General features: G+C 39.6%; 1 protein-coding gene across 3 annotated transcripts in view; it reads right to left on the minus strand.

Annotated features, from left to right (window-relative positions):
* Positions 1 to 20,053, minus strand: part of OXCT1 (3-oxoacid CoA-transferase 1) — a 145,054-nt gene that overhangs the window by 12,886 nt on the left and 112,115 nt on the right. For 2 of the 3 annotated variants that reach the window (XM_022598418.3, XM_089908811.1), the window contains exons 14-15: positions 16,182 to 16,271; positions 2,115 to 2,195 (exon numbers count right to left, since the gene is read on the minus strand). In XM_022598418.3, coding sequence (XP_022454126.2) covers positions 2,115 to 2,195; positions 16,182 to 16,271 — 171 coding nt within the window. The remainder of the gene's footprint in view (positions 1 to 2,114; positions 2,196 to 16,181; positions 16,272 to 20,053) is intronic. The other variant, XM_089908812.1, reaches the window with a different exon arrangement.

Here is a 20,053-nt window from a genome sequence, read left to right on the forward strand (position 1 = left end):
GTGCTGAGTTAGGGTAAGTACTAAGACTCATGGAAGCACCCAGAAGACTTGGGGAGGGATATGAAAGACTTGCCAGCGAAGAAATTATATAGCTGAGACATAAAAGATGAACAGGAATTAGCCAGACGGTTGGGGTGGGGAGAACATGCCAGGGAGAGAGACAGGATGTGCCAAGTCCCAGAGAAGCATGGCGGGGGCGAGGGCAGGGGATGCAACATAGTGCGCACAACATTCAGCATGGCTGAAGTAGGGAGAATGTTAAGGCAAAATGAGAGAAGCTGAGACTGGAGGAGAAAAGATCCAGACTGGGAAAAAGTTAATATTTGACACCACTCTCCCCAGGCTGTTAAGCAGCCTTCCTCTACGTTCTCAGCTCAGCATTTGGCATGTCTCTCTCTCATGGACTTTATCAGTGTACCTCTAATACAGGCTGGTGCTGTTGCTGTCTACTCTCCTTGAATGTGCTCCTTGGGGGCAAAGACTGTTCTCCTTTCTGTACCCACTGTTGGCAATAGTCGGCTTCAGAGAAGGAGCTTAAAAATGCTTATTAAATGGATAAATGTATGAAACAACAATGTGGATAGAAAGGGTAGAAGATTTTTTTAAATGGCAGCAAAGTTAAGTAATGTATGAGTAATGGCAAGTAATGTATGAATAATGTCATGAGAAAATGTAGGTATTAGATGGTAAGTGCCAAAATGAAAGGTGGACCACTCTGAAGATGAAGTTGTGAGTGCTAAGCTATCTGAAGCCTCTTCATGATGAAGATGGAAATTGCATTAGACTTAAGGGATGGATAGGATTTGGACAGGTAGAGTTGAGTGGGAGCTGTTGCACGTAGAAGCACTAAACTGGTAAGAACAAGGTCAGGGCATATGTGGAGTGGGGATGTAGGGAGAGGGCTTACCTGGGGGAAGAGGAAGATCAGGGGTAAAATGTTGCTGGAATTATCCTTAGAAGCTGTACCACCTTACTTTATTAAAGAAAACAGGATCAAGGACTGTCTTGTCTTTGATTTCAAAGTAATGGATTCTTTTCAACCAGTCCTGTCCATGGTTTTGGAGGGGTTTACGAAATGATAAGACTCAAGGAATAAATGGTGAGATAAAATATTCTGCACTTTTGTCCACTTTTTCTTCTCTACACGTCATCTTTATGGATTCCACATAAACAACCCTAGAGGAAGGCACCATTTAGGACAGAACTCTCCTTAAAATGTGGCTTCTGAAAAGTATTATGAGCCTTCTAACCTACTTCAAAAGGCTGCTTTAGGGTGCTTCATACCATACCTGAATGAGGGTTCTAAACCAGATTAATGCCAAAAGGAACAGCATCATTAAGAGAAAACAAAGGAACAAATGCTGATCTAGCGAATTCTGTCTTGTGGTTCATCAAGATACTGAATCAAGAAAATGACACCCTTCTAGCTCATTTATGAGAACTATGTCATTCCAACATCTTAGGTTCAAATCTGGGTCAGAAAGGTGACTGTAGCAACCAACAGTGATGTTTCTCTCTGATCTGAGCAGTTTCAGTTGTACCATTAACCAATATTTTCTATTTAGGAAGATAAAATCTAGAGGTGCACTAAAATGTCTGGTGCGTTCTAAAGTCTGCTTTATAAAAGAGGGCTGAACGCATGCAAGAACCAAAGAATAGATTTCTTGGTTCACTGTGGGGCCTGTATTGCAATTTGCACCTAAATGATTAAAACCTAATTTTTACTGAGTTTCCTAAAATGAGATCCAACAATTTGTACTTGTGATTTGGGAAAGCAAAGAAGAAAGGTAGTCTTAACTTTGTATATATCATCCATTTTAATAGCCCAAGTATAAGGATCAGTACAACTTTTATTATATCACACTGTCAAAGTTACCAAGGACAGTATTTCAATATGTATATGCATATTTCCAGAGAATTTCACATTAAGAATTTTACATCTAGAAACATTAAATTGATGAATCTTCCTATTAGGTCTACCCATGGATTAAATTAATCCTATGACTACCAATATAACACACTTTTAGAAGGTAACAAAAAAGTTCTAAAATGCTTATTAAAAAAAAAAAAAGGTGGTAGACATTTAGAGGAAATAAAAGAGAAAGGCACTTTACCTTTTCAGTAATGATGCGGTTGACACATTGTTTTCCTGTCAGTGGTAACGTACATTTCTCCATGATTTTATGTGCATTGCCCTGTTTGAAAAAAGAAACATTAAAAACAGTAATTACGAACCAATTATTATTTAGAATTGGTATAACACAGGACAAACAGGAACTGTCAGATAAATCGTCTCCTAAGTACAGTCTGTTTGAAATCTTTGCCCAGTCATGCTTTTACTTTCTTTCTGGAGGCAGCTTGTGTCCCTAAGGTAATTTAGGGAGAGTGCCAAATGAATAGCCAAAGGCATAACTGATTTAGTTGGGAAACATCCTGCCGCAGATCTGACCCCTCAAGCCTCAGCCCTTAGATCATATGATGGAGAAATTTCACTTCTAGCATCCTGCTAATTTTTCTCTTCCAGGGAATGGTCTCCTTGACGAACGACCTATTATTTACCAAGGGTAGGAAGCATACACAGAATGCAAATGCATAATATACCTTTTTAAAAAAGTTTTAATTTTATTTGTTAAAAACATAACATATTCACAGAAAACAGCAGTTCTTGCCTCCCTTCTGTATGCTTAGACCTGCTCTGAACAGAAATCAAAATTCAATTTTTTTAGCATTTACTTATGTACTATTTTACATTTTCTTCCTACCTCTGCATTTAAAATTTTTTTTAAGTTTATAATAAATTTTACTTTATTTTCCATTATGGTTTATTACTGTATATTGAAATATAGTTCCCTGTGCTATACAACAGGACCTTGTGGTTTATCCACCCTATATGTAATAGTTTACATCTGCTAGTCCCAAACTCCCAATCCAACCCTCCCCTGCCCACCCCCCTTGGCAACCACAAGTCTGTTCTCTATGTCTGTGAGTCTGCTTCTGTTTTATAGATAAGTTCATTTATGTCATACTTTAGATTCCATATATAAGTGATATCATATGGTATTTGTCATTCTCTTTTGACTTACTTCACTTAGTATCATAATCTCTAGGTCCATCCACGTAGCTACAAATGGCATTATTTCATTCTTCTTTTTATGGCTGAGTAATATTCCTGTGTGTGTGTGTGTGTGTGTGTGTGTGTGTGTGTATGTGTATACCCCACACCCTCCTTATCCATTCATACACACCCACACCCACATCATCTTTACCGATTCATCTGTTGATGGACATACAGGTTGCTTCCATGTCTTGGCTGTTGTAAACAGTGCTGCTATGAACATAGGTGTGCATGTATCTTTCGAATTAGTTTTGTCTGGATATATGCCCAGGAGTGGGACTGCTGAATCATATGGCAACTCTACTTTTAGTTTTTTGAGGAACCTTCATACTGTTCTCCATAGTGGCTGCACCAATTTACACCAACAGTGTAGGAGGGTTCCCTTTTCTCCACACCATCTCCAGCATTTGATGGCCATTCTGATTGGTGTGAGGTGATACCTCATTGCAGTTTTGATTTGCATTTCTCTAATAATTAGCAATGTTGAGCATCTTTTCATGTGCCTATTGGCCATCTGAATGTCTTCCTTGGAAAAATGTCTATTTAGGTCTTCTGCCCATTTTTTGACTGGGTTGTTTGTATTTTTGTTATTGACTTGTATGAGTTATTTGTATATTTTGGAAATTAAACCCTTGTTGGTCTTATTGTTTGTAAATATTTTCTCCCAGCCTGAAGATTGTCTTTTCATTCTGTTTAAGGTTTCCTTTCCTGTACAAAAGCTTATAAGTTTGATCAGGTCCCATTTGTTTATTTTTATTTCTATTGCCTTGGGAGACTGACCTAAGAAAATGTTGCTAGGATTTATGTTCTCTTCTAGGAGTTTTATGCTGTTGTGTCATATATTTAAGTCTTTAAGCCACTGTGAGTTTATTTTTGCGTGTGGTATGAGGGTGTGTTCTAACTTCATTCATTTACATGCGGCTGTCTAACCTTTCCAATATCACTTGCTAAAGAGAAGGTCTTTTCTCCATTGTATATTCTTGTCTCCTTTGTCAGAGATTAATTGACCACAGGTGTGTGGGTTTATTTCTGGGCTCTGTATTCTGTTCCATTGAGCCTCTGCATTTTTTAATACTATGTTGACCAGACTATTTATTTCCTAATTAATCAGCTTTAGATATTATCTACTAACTTCTTATTGGGGTGTATGAAGACTTTCTTACAAACCCCCATCCTTCATTATGTTCAGTTCTCCCAGCATAGCTATATCACAATTTGTAGGTAACTCAATAGTCAGAATTTACACCTGCTGACAAAACGGCTATGTAAAATGGCTCATTGCTGGGCCAGGCAGTGTAGAAAACCATGATTATATTCACTTTCTCATATAGTGATTTGCTTTTCCTGGAATTTGTCTGAGCCTCAGTTTGCTCATTGGTAAAATGTGTGCATTGGTCTACAGTCACATTTTTTCAAAGTTTCCTTTAGCCACGGTACACTTTTTTCAAACATAAAAAAGGGACTGAGAGTGGAAAGCAGGCTTTCGCCCATTAACCCCCTTCCCCCACCCCCTACCACCCCCCAGTATAGAGGTGGCCTCTGGGTCACATCTATGGAGCACAGTGGAAACATTAGCTCTGATGATCTGATCTTCAGATCATTTTCTCCTGATTATGATTCAGCTCCTTTCTAAGTATCAAGCACCAGGAGCCTAAATTAATATTTCCCTTGAGGCTGAAGGCTAATTTATCACATTTTAGATCTATTAAAAATGGTAAAAATGCTTCTATTGCTTCCTTTTGGGGTATGAAAGCACCACACGTGATGTCATCATCATCTTTAGCCATCTCAATGTTTTACCTTCTGAAATATGCACCACTACCTGGTTTACTTCTCTCTCAAAACTGCTGCTATACCAAGTACGATCAGAGGCAAGAGATTTCAAATAGCTGGGCTTAATTAAGATTTTACTGCTTGTAATAATCTGTCAACTCACCAACATACTAGTAATTAAGAGGTTTTAGTATACTTAACCCAGTGTATGGCATAAAAGATACTCAACAGTTTTTGAATGAATGAATGGGAAGGAAAAGGGAAGTCTATTGGGAATCTTGGGTAGATTTCAAAAGAAGACAAACTCTATTACTTTAAATTTAGTCAAAAGTAGTGCTAAATACACATAGAGTAGACAGATGTTATACCTTTAACAACAAGTTATATGCTTCTGGGTCTTAATTTGTAAGACAATTTATAGCTGTAGAAATGAAACCTCATTTTTGCTTCATTTTTAATGATCCATTTTCATTCCCAGATTTCAAAGAAAGCTTGCACGTGTCACAGAAGCTTAACTAAAGAGCTGAAATTAACGATGAACATTCGAACTTCAATAGTTGTCAGGACTCCTTACACTTAATATAACTCAAATAAGACATGTCACAATGAATTCCAGGTTTGCCTGCGAACAAAGTGAACAATCTGTGGGCCTCCAAAGAACATTTTCTGCAGGGAGCTCTTACTTTGTTCTCATTATTTGAGCAAGATCTACACCTGGTGTGAAAGCAGCCACCTGGATTTCAATGAACAACCAACGCTGGTTTAGGATCAAGCACGTATTTCAACTGACGGAATTAACTGTGCCCTACCAACAGAGACCTTTTAGAGACCCTTTTCCATGTAAACAGTATAGCTCAGTGGTTCAGAGTGGAGCCAAAGGACATGAGTGCAAAGCCTAACTCTACTCCACACTAGCTGGGCAAGGTTCCTGTGTCTGTGCTTATCCATCGCTTTACCTCAGGGGTTATTGTAAGTGTCCAGTACTTAGCAGGTGCTCAATAAGTTTGCGCTGTTTTTATAACCTATATTTAACATTCCTACAATCTACCAGGGAATTCTTCAGGAGCTCTTAAGTTCCTAAACGAAGTTGGACATAGAATTACACAGAAAATGGCCTAAGCAGAATTCCTGAAAGCCACAAAACTAATGAAATGGCAACACGTATTTGGGGGCAAACCATATGGCTGGCCTAGGAAGCTGGCACAGTGCAGCTAGATGACTCCATTCACTCTGAGCTTCAAGACATAACACAGATCAAAGATAAAGAGAAAATGGGATGCAAAGAGAGATTAAAGGATGTCGCAATTTCAGTATCCAACAACAGGTTAGCTATGAAGCCAAAATATGACTAACGCCCACTTGAGCATTCTATTCTAACCATGCCAGGCTGAGCCTTACCAAGTTCTATGATTCACAAAGGAGGAACAATCACTGCGTTTTTAGCATTTAAAAATAAATCCTGAAAAAGAGATGCAGTGTAGTGTGGTAGCAAAGAACACTATATTAGGAGTCCAAAGACCCGGTTTTGAATCTTAACTCTGCCACTTAATAGTCATTTGGTCCCTTAAATTCTTTGTGCTGTAGTTTTCTGTTCGATTGCCTTGTCTTCCTCACCTGATCACGGTAGGAAGAAATGTTCTGCAAGTGCAGTAAAGTAGGAGGGGTTGAATCTACATTCCAATATTTTGGGTGAGTGGGGTCTTGTTCATCCTCATCATTCTGCTTCTTTCTTTCTCCACGAAGAAAGGTCAGAAAAGGCAGAGGAACGGACACCAAGTGTAGCATTAAAAATTCTCTGACTGGACCCGAGGGCTCCTGATTTTGATATTTCCTTATTTCCTAATTTCATCATAACCTTGGTGAATAGCTAAATCTCTTTCCTCCACCTGCTTCTCCAGCTCCTCTTTTCCCCACTGCATCACTTACAGGCCTCCTGCAAAATCTAGGAATCCACCGTTTTTATTTTGCATGACCGAAAGCGTTAATACTTTCTATTACTTGCTTCATGGTGATCTCTTTTTAATTCATTAGATATCTGTGTGCAATTTATTACTAAATTCTTCAGTAATAAACGACTCTGGTTAAACGATAATAAATTCCCTTGTTATCATTACAATAAGCTTTGTGTTATCAAAATAAACTTAATCCCAAATAACAAGCTCTCTTTTTTACAACATGATGATTTTTACATTTGATGTCAACATTTCTTTCACCTGAGGCAATGGAGCATTCATGTAAGATTTTGCCTTACATAAAACCCCATTTTATGCCCATCTTTTTTGTTAAGTATTTCTCCAATGTGGCTGCAATATATTTCTTCTTTGGGAAAGCCCTAGTGATCAAGTACAAAGAAGGCAAAGTCTAGAAGTTGGTTGATCCTTAAGGGACCGAGTCTTTACGGGTGTATTCACGCCATCTGAAACACACACCACCCTGTACTCCTTCATCCCACGTTCGAATGGCAACACCCTCCCTATTCTTCACGACTTAGCTCAGGTGTCAGCTACCCTGGAGAAACCATCTCCAACAACCCCTATCCAGTGCCGCCACTCCAGTGTCCCAGGGACTTTCCTAGTCTGGTGCACCTCATAGGTGCTCCTGTGTCTCCTCTACTCTCCACACATGTTGTAATTGTTGCCCTCTCTTTCCCCACCACTGGACTCTGAAACAATTTATCTTTGTATCTTCTGCAATGAGTAGAGTACTAGACAAACCACAGCGATCAATAAATGCTGTCTGACTATTATAATTCCGATCCAAGGAACTCCAACAGCATAGGAGCTGTAAAATACCATGTGACTGAGTGGCTATGGACCACTGGAGGCTGCTTTTAGTCCTAAGAAACGTACTTGTACATTCCCAGCATCTCTGAGCTCACTAGGAGAAGTGCAGCTAGCAGAGGTGTGCAAAGGGGCTTACGAAACTTGGGGAGGCAGATAAAGGCATGAGCAAAGGGAGTAACAAAGACACCTCAAGACTGCAGTATGGGGAGTTCCCTGGTGGTCCAGTGGTTAGGACTTGGCGCTTTCACTGCCGTGGTTCAGATTCAAGCCCTGGTCAGGGAACTAATATCCCTCAAGCCATGCAGCGCAGCCAAACAAAAAGAAAAGACTGCAGTATGAAACATACAAATGTATAAGTAAAGAGAGAAACTGAGTGAATTATACAATACTTATTCTACCTCTTCTGCTTGCTCTCTCCTACAGCTGCAAGGCTTGCATTAATCTGTTGAAAAGCGGGGCTACAAAGGCTGACCTTGGCAAGGGAATACTCCATACTTTGTCTGGTGGCACAATGAAAGCAAGGACAGGTCTCTCTTAGGGCTTGCCAAAATGCCACGGAAGAAGCTGGAGTGCTACAGCCCTTGCCCCTTCCTTCTATACACACACACGAACACACACAAAACAGATGATATAAAAATCGGGGAACGCTGTATTACAAGACCCATGACTGTCACATCGCTATGATGATTGATGTGGTGCCCAGAAAAGAAAAATGGGATTTGCTAAAGAAAAAAATTCAAGGTACACAGAATAAAAGGACAAGATGATGATGATATTACTCACACTGAGTTTATCCTCATGGGATATTTTTGGCCTTTACACAGCACCTATTTGGTAGGGATCCCAGCAATCCATATAGGACTTCAGTGGAAAGGCTCGGCTAGCTCTGAAGCAGAGAATGGTTGCTGTTACAAATGGCTTTTATATGTGGATATAATAACAGTTTGTGGTTACACAGGCACATCCTCAGGGGAAGCCTAGCCAAATGAGACAATAGATACAGCAAGCCATTTCCCTGAAAATAGTCTTCAGGGCTTTGAGATCTTAGAATAGAAGGCCATTTTTCTTCAATATAATACAAAAATCTTTATCATGGCCTTTTATTTTCTCTCTAAAGACTGCATCCTATGGTCTCTAGACTAAGGATGGCAGAGCCTAGGACTGAGCAAGAATTATTTTCTCTTTCCATCCATGAATTGCTGTGATACCTTAGAAAGCTGCTCTTAGTGTCAGCTTTCCTATCAAGAACTATGGGTGCTCAAGGTCACAGAATTTAAAGTTATTTGCTTAATTAAATTCTGTAAGACATTTTAAAGTGTTTATTGGTTGATGGACTGTGTTCTGCTATTTTCTTCCATTATAACATTTTTTTGCAGGTATGTCCATCATTAAAGGACAAATAAAAAAGACAAAACCATGTAAGGATTTCTATTTTTAATGGTGAATATCGTTTTTTCCCAAACAATCCTAGCCACGAAATAGTTTCATTAACAAATTATAAAATACTGACAAGCTTTTATGAATGGAAAAAAAAATTAAACCAGATGAAACTATGTTAATTACAAATTATCCTAACAAAAGAATACTTTATCTTGGGATACCTTTCAGTGCTGCTGAAAATTATCTCAAGGATGCTTCCAAGAAAGCATTTTTAGAAACTCTTTTATATTTGCTGGCTTTTGGTAACACATTTGGTCCAAAATAAAAAGATTAATAAATCTCATTTACTTTTTATAATTCCTCTGCACAAAAAGCAAAGACAAGGTAAAACAGTATTCAAGATTTCTAGGGCTTCCCTGGTGGCGCAGTGGTTGGGAGTCCGCCTGCTGATGCAGGGGACACGGGTTCGTGTCCCGGTCCGGGAGGATCCCACATGCCGCAGAGCAGCTGGGCCCGTGAGCCGTGGCCGCTGGGCCTGCGCGTCTAGAGCCTGTGCTCCGCGGCGGGAGAGGCCACAACAGTGAGAGGCCTGCGTACCGCAAAACAAAAAAAAACAACAAAAAAAGATTTCTATATGACACTGCTATCAGATATGAATTGGACTTAATAAAAATATTATTCACAAAGATTTATTCTCAACTTCATAACAAAAAAATGATACAAATGAACTTATTTACAAAACAGAAACACAGACTCAGACCTAGAGAATGAACTTATGGTTACCAGGGGGGAAGCCTGTGGAGGAGGGATAGATTGGGAAGTTGGGATTGACAGGTACACATTGCTACACTTAAAATAGATAAACAATAAGAACCTACTGTATAGCACAGGGAACTCTGCTCAATATTTTGTAATAACCTAAATGGGAAAAGAATTTGAAAAAGAATAGATACATGCATACGTGTAACTAAATCACTTTGCCGTACGTCTGAAACTAATACAACATTGTTAATCAACTATACTCCAATATAAAAATTAAAAAATAAATTACATTTTTAAAAAAGCAAAGACAAGGTAAAACAGTATTCAGGATTTCTATATGACACCTTCGCTATCTGATACAGATTGGACTTAATAAAAAATATTATTCACAAAGATTTATTCTCAACTTCATAACAATATAATTATGACTCTTTTTATCCTTTAGAATCCAGACCTCCTACTGTAATACAAATAAAAACTAAGCCTGTTTTAGAAATAGCACTCTCATTTATGTTCTCAAAAATAGGTACCAGAGCTTTGCCTGTTTCCAATAAATGACAACTATGACTGAATTTCTTTGTTTTTGTGCTCTGAGAGTTATACCCTTAGGAACACATTTCCAGTACACAATACTAAGAACAAAACACTTTCCTTTATATTGTTAGTGGTGATGGTATTTGCCAGACAGAAAAGTTTAGTAACAGAAAACGGAGGGGCTGGATACATAGGCTCTCAGTTTGCTTTTGCTCTTAATTTTCTACTTGACTTTTATCAGAATGTTTAACCCCTATGAAATTTGGTTGGTTTACCTCTGGAAGGGGAAAAATAAGACCTACCTCACAAGAGTATTGTAATGATAAAATAAAGGCAATAAACATGTAACTGCTTGGAAAAAGTTAAAAGTGCTCTATATGTTCAAAGTATCATTATTATTTGAAGAACTAATGAATTCAACAATTATTGATTCCTAATATGCACCAGGCATGATTTTCCTTAGTTGTTATGATAGAAAGAGACCCTGCCCTAATGGAACTTCCATTCTAGTGAAGAAAGGAGATGAAGAATCATCAGAAGAGGGGGGAATTCTGTTTTTATAACAGTCAGGGAAAGCTTCTCTGGTATCCTCAGCAGAGGCCTGAGTGAACAGAGGAAGTGAGCCATGTAGCTATCTGAGGAAGAGCTTTCCAGACATAGACAATAACAAGTGCAAAGGCCCTGAGGCAGGAGGATGCTTGGAATGTTCCAGAAACGTACAGGAAGAGAGTCTGGCTGGAGCTCAGTGGGCAAGTGGGAGAATCCTAGTAGATGGAGTCAGAGAGGTACTGGGATTGGAGCTGACAAGCCAGGGAGGGCCTTAGAGACAAAGTATAAGGAACTCTGAACTTGAATCTAAGGGAGATGGGAAGCTGTGGAGGGTTTCTGAGCCCAGGAAGAAGTGCTATAACATGATTTGTATTTTTAGAACATCATTCCTACCACTGTGTGGAGGATAGACTCTGTGTGTGTGTGTGTGTGTGTGTGTGTGTGTGTGTGTGTGTGTGTGTATTTCCACCCAACTCTTCTCCCTCTGCTCTCTGACAACAGGGACCTAATTGTAAATCCCTCAGCATGCACTGCCCTTTCACACCCCAGTGCCTATTCCCTTGACCTGAAACACACTAGTCCCTTCAAACCCTGCCCCATCCTTCAGATCTCCATGCAAATGCTACATCTCATGGGAAGCACTCTGTTTTGTACACTCTTTCTATTTTAAGTATTGGTTTCTATGACTCTATCCCCATGAGACTCTGACCTGCGTAAAGGAAGGACTATGCCTTTCTATTTTTCATTTCCTCAGACCCTATCATAGTGTCTGACACATAGTAGGCCCTCAATAAATATTTGATGCCTGCATAAACAAGTAAATTAACATACTCACATAAGATAATTCTGCCAAATTTCAAGACAAAGCCTCAAAGAATATACATTTAGTCATTCATCATGTCTAGAGGATGGAAGACGTTAAGCCAGCAAATTCACAAAGTGTTGGCTCATTTATATATGATGGTGTAGAGGTAGGAGTGAGTCAGATAAAGGGGGAAGGGGAACAGAATGTGGAAACACCTGAGAACAGGAAACAACATGAATGTGGAGATCTTAGCAGAACTGAAGCCCTGGAAACAAGGATAAAGTAGGTTGCTGGGGAGCTGATGACAAAAGGCTGGCAGGCTAAGGTGAACTAAATAATGTGGACCTAACTCGATCCAGCTTTAGTTTGAGACCAGTCACTTTGGCAGTGGTGTGCTTGATTACCAGGAAAGAGGGTCAGTCTGGCAGGAAGAGGACCTTTGGGATGCTGCAACAGTGACCCATGTAGATGTGACAGGGACCTAAACAAGTAGAAATCCACAGGATGGAGCAGATTACAGGGGTATTGTAGATGCAATATGTACAGTGGCTGGTATAGTGGGAGGGGCAGAAATTCCATGAGTACCTTTCCAGAGGGGGGCTGGGAGATCATCACTTCTCCAGTTGAGCTAGCAGATGGAAGATTTTTAGGGGAAACAATGATGATTTCACTTGTATAAGTGTTGTGGTTGAGGTAGCTATGGAACAACCAGGTGGAGGTGTCTAATAGGGAAAAAATATAGTTATAGAGCTCATTAGAGAATTCCAGTGAGGAAATAAGGATTAGGGAGCCACTGAGTGAAAAATAATAGCTGGTGCCAAAGATTTAGAAAGCACCCAAGAAAGGTGCAGAGGGTGAGAAGTACAGAGGGCCAAGGATGAAGTTATGAGGAGTCCTGGAAGGAACTGATAAAGAAAAGATGGGGCAGCTAGTGATCTAGGTTGGTGGGGCAGCTCTGCAGGCCTCAGCACGTGGTTTACAACTTTGGTTCCAAGGCTGATGTTGCAGTTAAGGCCTTTCTCAGAAGGCTAGAGGAGGACAAAAAATAGTCCAATGAAATCGGCTTTCTCTTTAAGGACATGACCCAGAAATTGCACAAATGCTCAAATCCCATTGACTTAAACTTGGTCACATAGATGAATCTACACGCAAGGGAATCTGGGAAATGTAGTCCGTCACTGGGCTACTCTGTGCCCAACTGAAACATGGGAAGATTCTAATACAAAAGGGAAGAAGAGGAGATGGGTAGTAGGGGGCACAATTCTGAGACTGTTTTCTTTTAAATATTTTGCTGATATCTATCTCAACAAGGACAGCTTTGACCAGGGAAAATGAAAAAGGGAAAGAGGTAATTCTGAAACCTAAAGTTTTCAGAAAAGGGCAGGTGTGGATGGGAACATAGGTGAGGATGCAGCATGGTATGATATGATGAACATGACTAGACCAAACTGAGGGCAACTCCTAGCTCTGCCACTTACCTGGACAAGTTTCTTACCTGCCTACATTCCAGCCTTACATCGGAGAGTCGCTGAGAGGTTTATAGATCCAGTATGTACAATGCCACCCACAGGGCCTCGCACCCAGTAAAGACTCAAACTCCTACTCCTTTCCTTCATTTCTCCCAATTTTTAGAGGGCAAAAAAAGGACACGCCAAGAGATCAAAAGAAGCTTAAGTAAGAAGGTGGCTAGACACCAAAAACTCTGCCTACTTTGCAATTTTGCCTGGAACCCTGATGTCTAAGCTTAAATGAAAGCCACACTCCAAGGCCAGTCTGGCGCCAGTGCCTGCCACATGTCTCCAGAGGCAGTTTTAAGGCAAAGGAAATGTTATGCCGGTTACTCTAGAGCAACACAAGCAGGCAGCCAGGTTTCAAATACCAGAAGCTGCTGGCTGCTTGCAAAGACTTGCAAGGAAAGAGTTTCCTTTGTCTGATTAAAGCAACATTTTTAAAGGTCAGGTAATACTATATTTATAAGTGACCTGCAGCTGTAACCCTATAGAGAAGAAAAGGAGCAAAAAGAAAAGCTGTACCTGAAGGCCAGTTGATGGCTCCACCCACTTACTGGGGAAAAAAAAAAATCAGTAGCACAAGAATACAAGATTATATTTCTTTTCTCAGGTTTTAATCTTTCACCGCAAACTTTCTATTCTGTGTCTTAGAAAACTCTGGGGATTCTCCCCCTAGGCTGTTCACTTACTCATAAGGCAGCAGAAGTTACCTGGCATATCTAAAAGAACAGGTCATTAACTGGAGAGGCCACCAGGAGTGAAAGACCTCGCCTCTCTATTTCCTTTCCAACCTCTACCAACCTTCAGGCAGACGAAAGATGCAGGAAAGAAGTGGTGAGGTCCCCGTGTTCCCTTGAGTTGGGCCAATAACAGTAAGTCCAGGTGAACAATGTACAGTAGCAACCACATTCTGGGACCAAGAGTACAAAGTGAAGATGGCAAGAAAAGAAACTTCTGTTGGTTAGTTTTCAAGGTTATCTATTAAGTATAAACAAATCACTATTATTATTTTAATCACAAATATATTTTTTGTTAGTTTGTCCAAATGAAAGTATGTAGGGAAAAATATCTAACTTCAGTTCTGGTCTAAAACTTAGTGCCAATTTCCCCACTGAGAGAAGAAAAAGAAGAAACGCTAAAAAACATTCTCTTACTTCTATGAAAAGCTTTAATAAGGGACTTCTAATTGGAAGTTTGAAGCACAATTTTTCCTCTGTCAGAAATTCCAGCTGAGGAGAAAGAAAACACTTTGGGGGAAAAAAAGAGAGAGAAATACAGGCCCAATGTTTTGAAAACAAATGCACAAAAATAATCTGAAATGAGTCGGACTTCAGTGCCTATGTGTCAACATTAAAGTAACAACAAAAGGAAAGTCGGAAAGAGTTTTCTCCAAATGGACATTATGTTCCAGAAAACCTTTGGATTTGATTTGCATGCGCGGCATCCTTTTGCCTCTGAAATGAAGTATTTTGGATGCTTTTGCCAGGCATCGCTCAGTAGTCACCTGTGTTGGTTTCATTTCTATTGTCCCATATTTATGCTTCACTGCTCACTTCACTGTTTACTAAGCAATTTATGATAATTTCATATTTATTACAGTTTTCACAATGAAACTGTTTCATGGCACCCATCACTCTGTAACAGAACTCCCTATGGGAAGCAAGTCGGATGCAAATCTTCCAGATCCACACTCTCCCACAATGCTGCATCACAAAATAAAAAAGGGCAAACAACTACCACTTCCACTCAAAATAGCAGGTATCAAGGTGAGAACAGGTAGCTTTTGTTTTAAAACTAAGAACTACAAAGGAGAATGAGCAAAGGTATAGAGGGTGAAGAGGGTACCTGACACCCAATATCAACTTTGCAAATCATCAGAAGCCCAGGGATTCAGGTGGGGAAGGCAATTAAGCTCAGTTGTTTCAAAGACAATGACTTGGAATAGGAAGAAAGTCATACTGATAACTCGGTATTTAGAAGACTAGGCTTTGGAGTCAGAGGTATCCAGGCCAAATCTCAGTTCCACTAGTTGTGTGACCTCAGGCAAGTTACTCAACCTCTCTGAAGCTCTGTTTCTGGACCCACAAAAACACTTATATCAAGTTCATGGGCTTTTACAGGCAAACATACACAGAGAGCTTAGTGTACTCTTCGTGCACAGTAAACTCAATGAATGGGAGCCATCACTATTATAGGCTGATGATATCATCATTAAATGTAAGTGCCATGCGGTCAATGATTCTTGTCTAGTTTTGGTCATTGCTAAATTCCAGCAGTGCCCAGCACATAATAGATATTCAATAAACACTCAACGATTTATCAAAATAAAAGTATAATATTCTTCAGAATAGAACACTTGCTATCACCAAGTCCATCATTTTCTAACACTGTCTCAAAACGGCACCTCCACAGACTTGGTAAGAGGCCATATTGTCCACTTGAAAATAACTGCTGTTAAAAACGCACATTCTGCTGTGTTTTTCATTTTGCACAGAGGTAGCAACCACTATAATCATCTTTAAACCTGAATCAGAGAATTCCCATGTGGTTCAGCGGTGATGACTCCGTGCTTCCACTGCAGGGGACACGGGTTCGATCCTTGGTCGGGGAACTAAGATCCCACATGCCACTGGGTTTGGCCAAAAAAATAAAAATAAAATAAAAATATCTATAAACCTGAATCAACACATCTGCCCTAACATCTTTTCACTGCTTTTGAAGACATTATAGCTTTTACTTAATGTGTGTGTGAGGCAAATAATCAAAGAACACCCTGATGTTTGCTTCAAAGTTAAAACAAACATTTAGCTGAATGATAATAAATAATGGTCTTTATTTGTAACGTTTTTCTCTAAAATATAAACGTTATCAAGCTGAGTGATCCAGAGAAAACAATAAAAACAATGGTCATATGACCTGGTGTACAGGGTTTCAGTGTAGTGTGAATTTCCAAAAGCAGCTCTCATTACCTTTGCAGAGTGCTCCATGGTGACCACCACTTTGGTTTTGGCACTGGACACTAGATCCATAGCCCCTCCCATTCCTTTCACCATCTTCCCCTGCAAAACAAACAGAAAATAAGAAGTACTTCTTAGGACTTCCCTGGTGGTCCAGTGGTTAAGAATAAGCCTTGCAATGCAGGGGACACTGGTTCGATTCCTGGTTGGGGGAATGAAGATCCCATGTGCTGCGGGGCAACTAAGCCTGTGTGCCACAACTAGAGAGATGCCCGTGCACAACGAAGAGCCCACGTAACGCAACGAAAGATCCCGCGTGCCTCAACTAACACCCAACACAGCCAAAAAATAAATAAATATTAAAAAAATAAAAAGAAGTAATTCTCTTTCACCTTTTTAGTATGTGGCAGAACAAAATTAACTTGCAAGAAGAAGCCGCTGGAATAATTAGTGAAAAAAACTCATTGACCTTCATTGCTTAGTACTTGAGCTTTATGACCTTAATATCCTGTTGTTCTATTATTCTATGGCTGAAGAATAAGTTCAGGATAAATATTATGATGTTACACTCACTGAGTATGGCTAACATTACTTTGTCAATGCTATATTAGCAATATGTCAATCATTGGATAAGAAAAAACTCAAGAACCTTTCCAAAATTCTGGGCACATTACTCTTATTACAATAATATGAGACTGAAATCCACATGCCCCTGACATTCATTTCTTTCTTTTTAAACATATACTTGGCACCACTGAGTCTTCAATCACAGACACTTTCTAAAGCACTTTCTTGGATTTCCTGCAGATTAAAATACCATTAGGTAATAAACTAAGGCATTAGTGGTGTTTCCCTAGTAATGATTAATATGAAAGGTGGGTCTGTCTTTCTAAAACCTGGCACTTATCTTGCTCTTAGAAAAATACATCAAAACAAAACAAGAAAATATATTTCTGTTAAGCAAAAACAGAAGCAGACTTCAGGATCCTTTCACCAAGACCATTCTATTTTTGTTCATCTATCTATCTCCTCATTCATTAAACATTTACCAACCACCTTCTCTGTGCCACACACTCTGAATAATTCCCACTGTCTAGTCTGTCTCCTGGTTACAGAGTTTTGGAAAAAGCAAGTGTCCCCAGAGATGATGAAATAAATTCTTACTCAAGTAGATTGAAAAGAAATGTTTCTAACATTGAAACCTCCTGAAAATTTAATTTATTTTTTTCCTCTTGCTGATTTGGCAGGAAACTCTTCCAGGGCTTTCAGCTCCTTTCCCATAATTTCATACCTTTAAGGAAATCAGGCAATACACTCACACCTGGCTTTAAGACACGGTCTCAAATCCCCTGATTTCAGAAACATTTTAGAGGTCAGTGCAACACTGCACGAACATGAATTAGATGGGCAGTATAAAACAAAGGAGTAAGTAGTCAGGACATCTTCATGGTTTGGAGCTTGCCACTAAATGACATCGGGAAGCAGCTGGCAATGGTTGGGAGGTGGTGCAAGAAAGGAGTGGAAGGGACAAAATGAGTCTGTCTTCAGACATGTAAGGTTGCCATGAAGCAGAATATCCATGTGGAAATGTGTAATTTTATGCTTCTATAAGCCACACCGTCATCCTTAGCTGTAATTTTAATAAGTAAAGCACCAGGTCATAACATTTCTGAAGAGAACGCTGATACTTTATGGTACAAAATATGGATAAGTTAGAGATGGAAGCAATAAATGTCTATCATAAACTCCAATACTAAGGAAGTTTGGGATTTTTAAAACATCAAAACACACTAAAGCTATTCCATTTTAAAATGTCTCAACATGTTCTTGCTGTGGTGAGAACAACCAGCCAGTCTGAGCTTCCATAGATAGTGTCCTTGGGCAGACCAAGAGTGTAAGTGCCAGAAGAATGAGGAAGCCAAAGAAAACCAGAAACCAAGCTAGTGTGTTAAACATTCCTTGAATTAAAAAAAAAAAATTCCTTGAATTAGAATATACCACAGGCAAATTTTGTCCCCTGTGACACAATGATACTGGTAAAGCTTATGACAGCTTCTAACAGGACGCTTGTCCATTTTAGGTGAATCTGATGTACATATTTGAAATCATCGTCAGTTATTTAAGAAAGATTTATAGAGCACCAGCTGGGTACATAACACTGTGCTCGCAGGAATATAAAGTGCTATAAAACAAGTTGGAAAGAACCATCTCTTTGTGTCTGTTAGAAAGAACTGTATCTCTTGACTCAATGTAAATGAACAGTCTTCATCACTCAAAGAGATTCAGGTGGTCTCATGTCTTGTCTTCAAAGCACACGCTACAAATTTCAAAGCACTATTTTGATACTTACATGTTTGTTTCCAAGAGTAAAAAATGCACAAGATTAGGTGCAGAACACCTGAGATCTATTAACCCACTGTGTGACATTTGCAAAACACCAAATCTCTTTGTATTTAGGCTCATTATCTATAATCCAGGAATAAGAATATCTGCCCTATCATAAAGTTGTTATGAGGAATGGATGTGGAGTAAACAGAAATTTATAAATTTATTGCCTTACATCTTCAGTCAATTCATTTTAGTGAGTGTCTAATATAAGCCTGTACTGTACTGGGTGCTGGACTTAGAGATGATCAAGATAGGCTTCTTTTCTCATAAACTTCATCACTGGGGGAAGGGAAAGCATCCACGAGTAATTAAAGAGACTTGAACCAAACTTCTTCCCTCTAAAAGAAGCATTCCCCACCTCTTCCTCATCCCCAAGGTAGAGCTAAGTGCCTTTTCCCTGTATCCTTGGCACTATTTGGTATGTAATTCTGTCACAGTGAATTTCAACTCTTTTCTTTCTTTCACCGTATTATTATTATTGTTATTGCATTATAAGTGCTTAGATGAATGAGTGGATGAATGGCTTCGAGTAACATAGGTACGTTCAAGTTCTAGCAGAGCACTCAGGATGCAACTGCTAACTGTGCCTGGAGAGGCAGGAATGGGAGGAAGAGGCTCAGCAGGATGTCACAGAGGAGGTGTTTCACAAAAGTCTGCCAGATGGGGAAGAGAACAGCAGTGTCTCCTAAGAGAAAGCATTTCTAGCAGGTTAACCGGAAAACCTCCAAATATTTGGTTTTTGTATTTTTTAAGTAAGTTCATTGTATTAGAAAAAGAAATGAAAACATTTTCTTCCATTTCAATTCCCAAGTGATTTCTGAAACAGAATCAATTACTAAAGGAAAATAATTTATTCTATCTATACCAGAAGAAAAAAAGAGATATAAGACACCCTCTCTGAAGCAAGTGGGAAATTCAACGCCACCTTTCAGCCCGGCTCAGCAGGCACTCTTCTGGGAATCAACTACTTATATATCCCAGTTCTCTACTGCAGCTGGGGTAGCCATGTGCCTGAGTGCTAGACAATGGAAGAGAGGGAGGTGCTACCTGTGGTTTCAGGCTCTGGCCCATAAAAACCTCTCACGTGTAATCCTTTACACTCCTTCACCTTCTGCAATGTGGACACTGACATCCAAGGTGTCCTCACAGATGACTGAGCTTCCCTCAGGCTGGGTCCTTAAATGACCACGTGTAGCAGAGCCCACTTACTCAGAAACACACTGCACTGCTCAATATGAGTGAAAAACACAGGGTGCTAAACCACTGAAATCGGGAGGCTTATTTGTTACAGCAGCTGGTGTGACTAATACAGTGGTGTGTTGCCCAAATGGATTCTATGGAAGGGAGAGAATTGTGTAGAATTAGAACTGTTACAGCTGCATAACAGAGGGGGGACCTGAGAAGGCCTCTTAAGGAAATGTTTTACCACTGCTCTTTGAGGGAGGTGACTATGCCAGATACTGTCCTCGGCACTGTTATCTACCTCTTTATCCAAA

The sequence above is a fragment of the Delphinapterus leucas genome, chromosome 3 (genome assembly GCF_059928025.1).
Source record: "Delphinapterus leucas isolate spDelLeu-1000000601 "Yukka" chromosome 3, BTC_Dleu_Yukka2, whole genome shotgun sequence".
In the NCBI taxonomy this organism is placed as follows: Eukaryota; Metazoa; Chordata; class Mammalia; order Artiodactyla; family Monodontidae; genus Delphinapterus; species Delphinapterus leucas.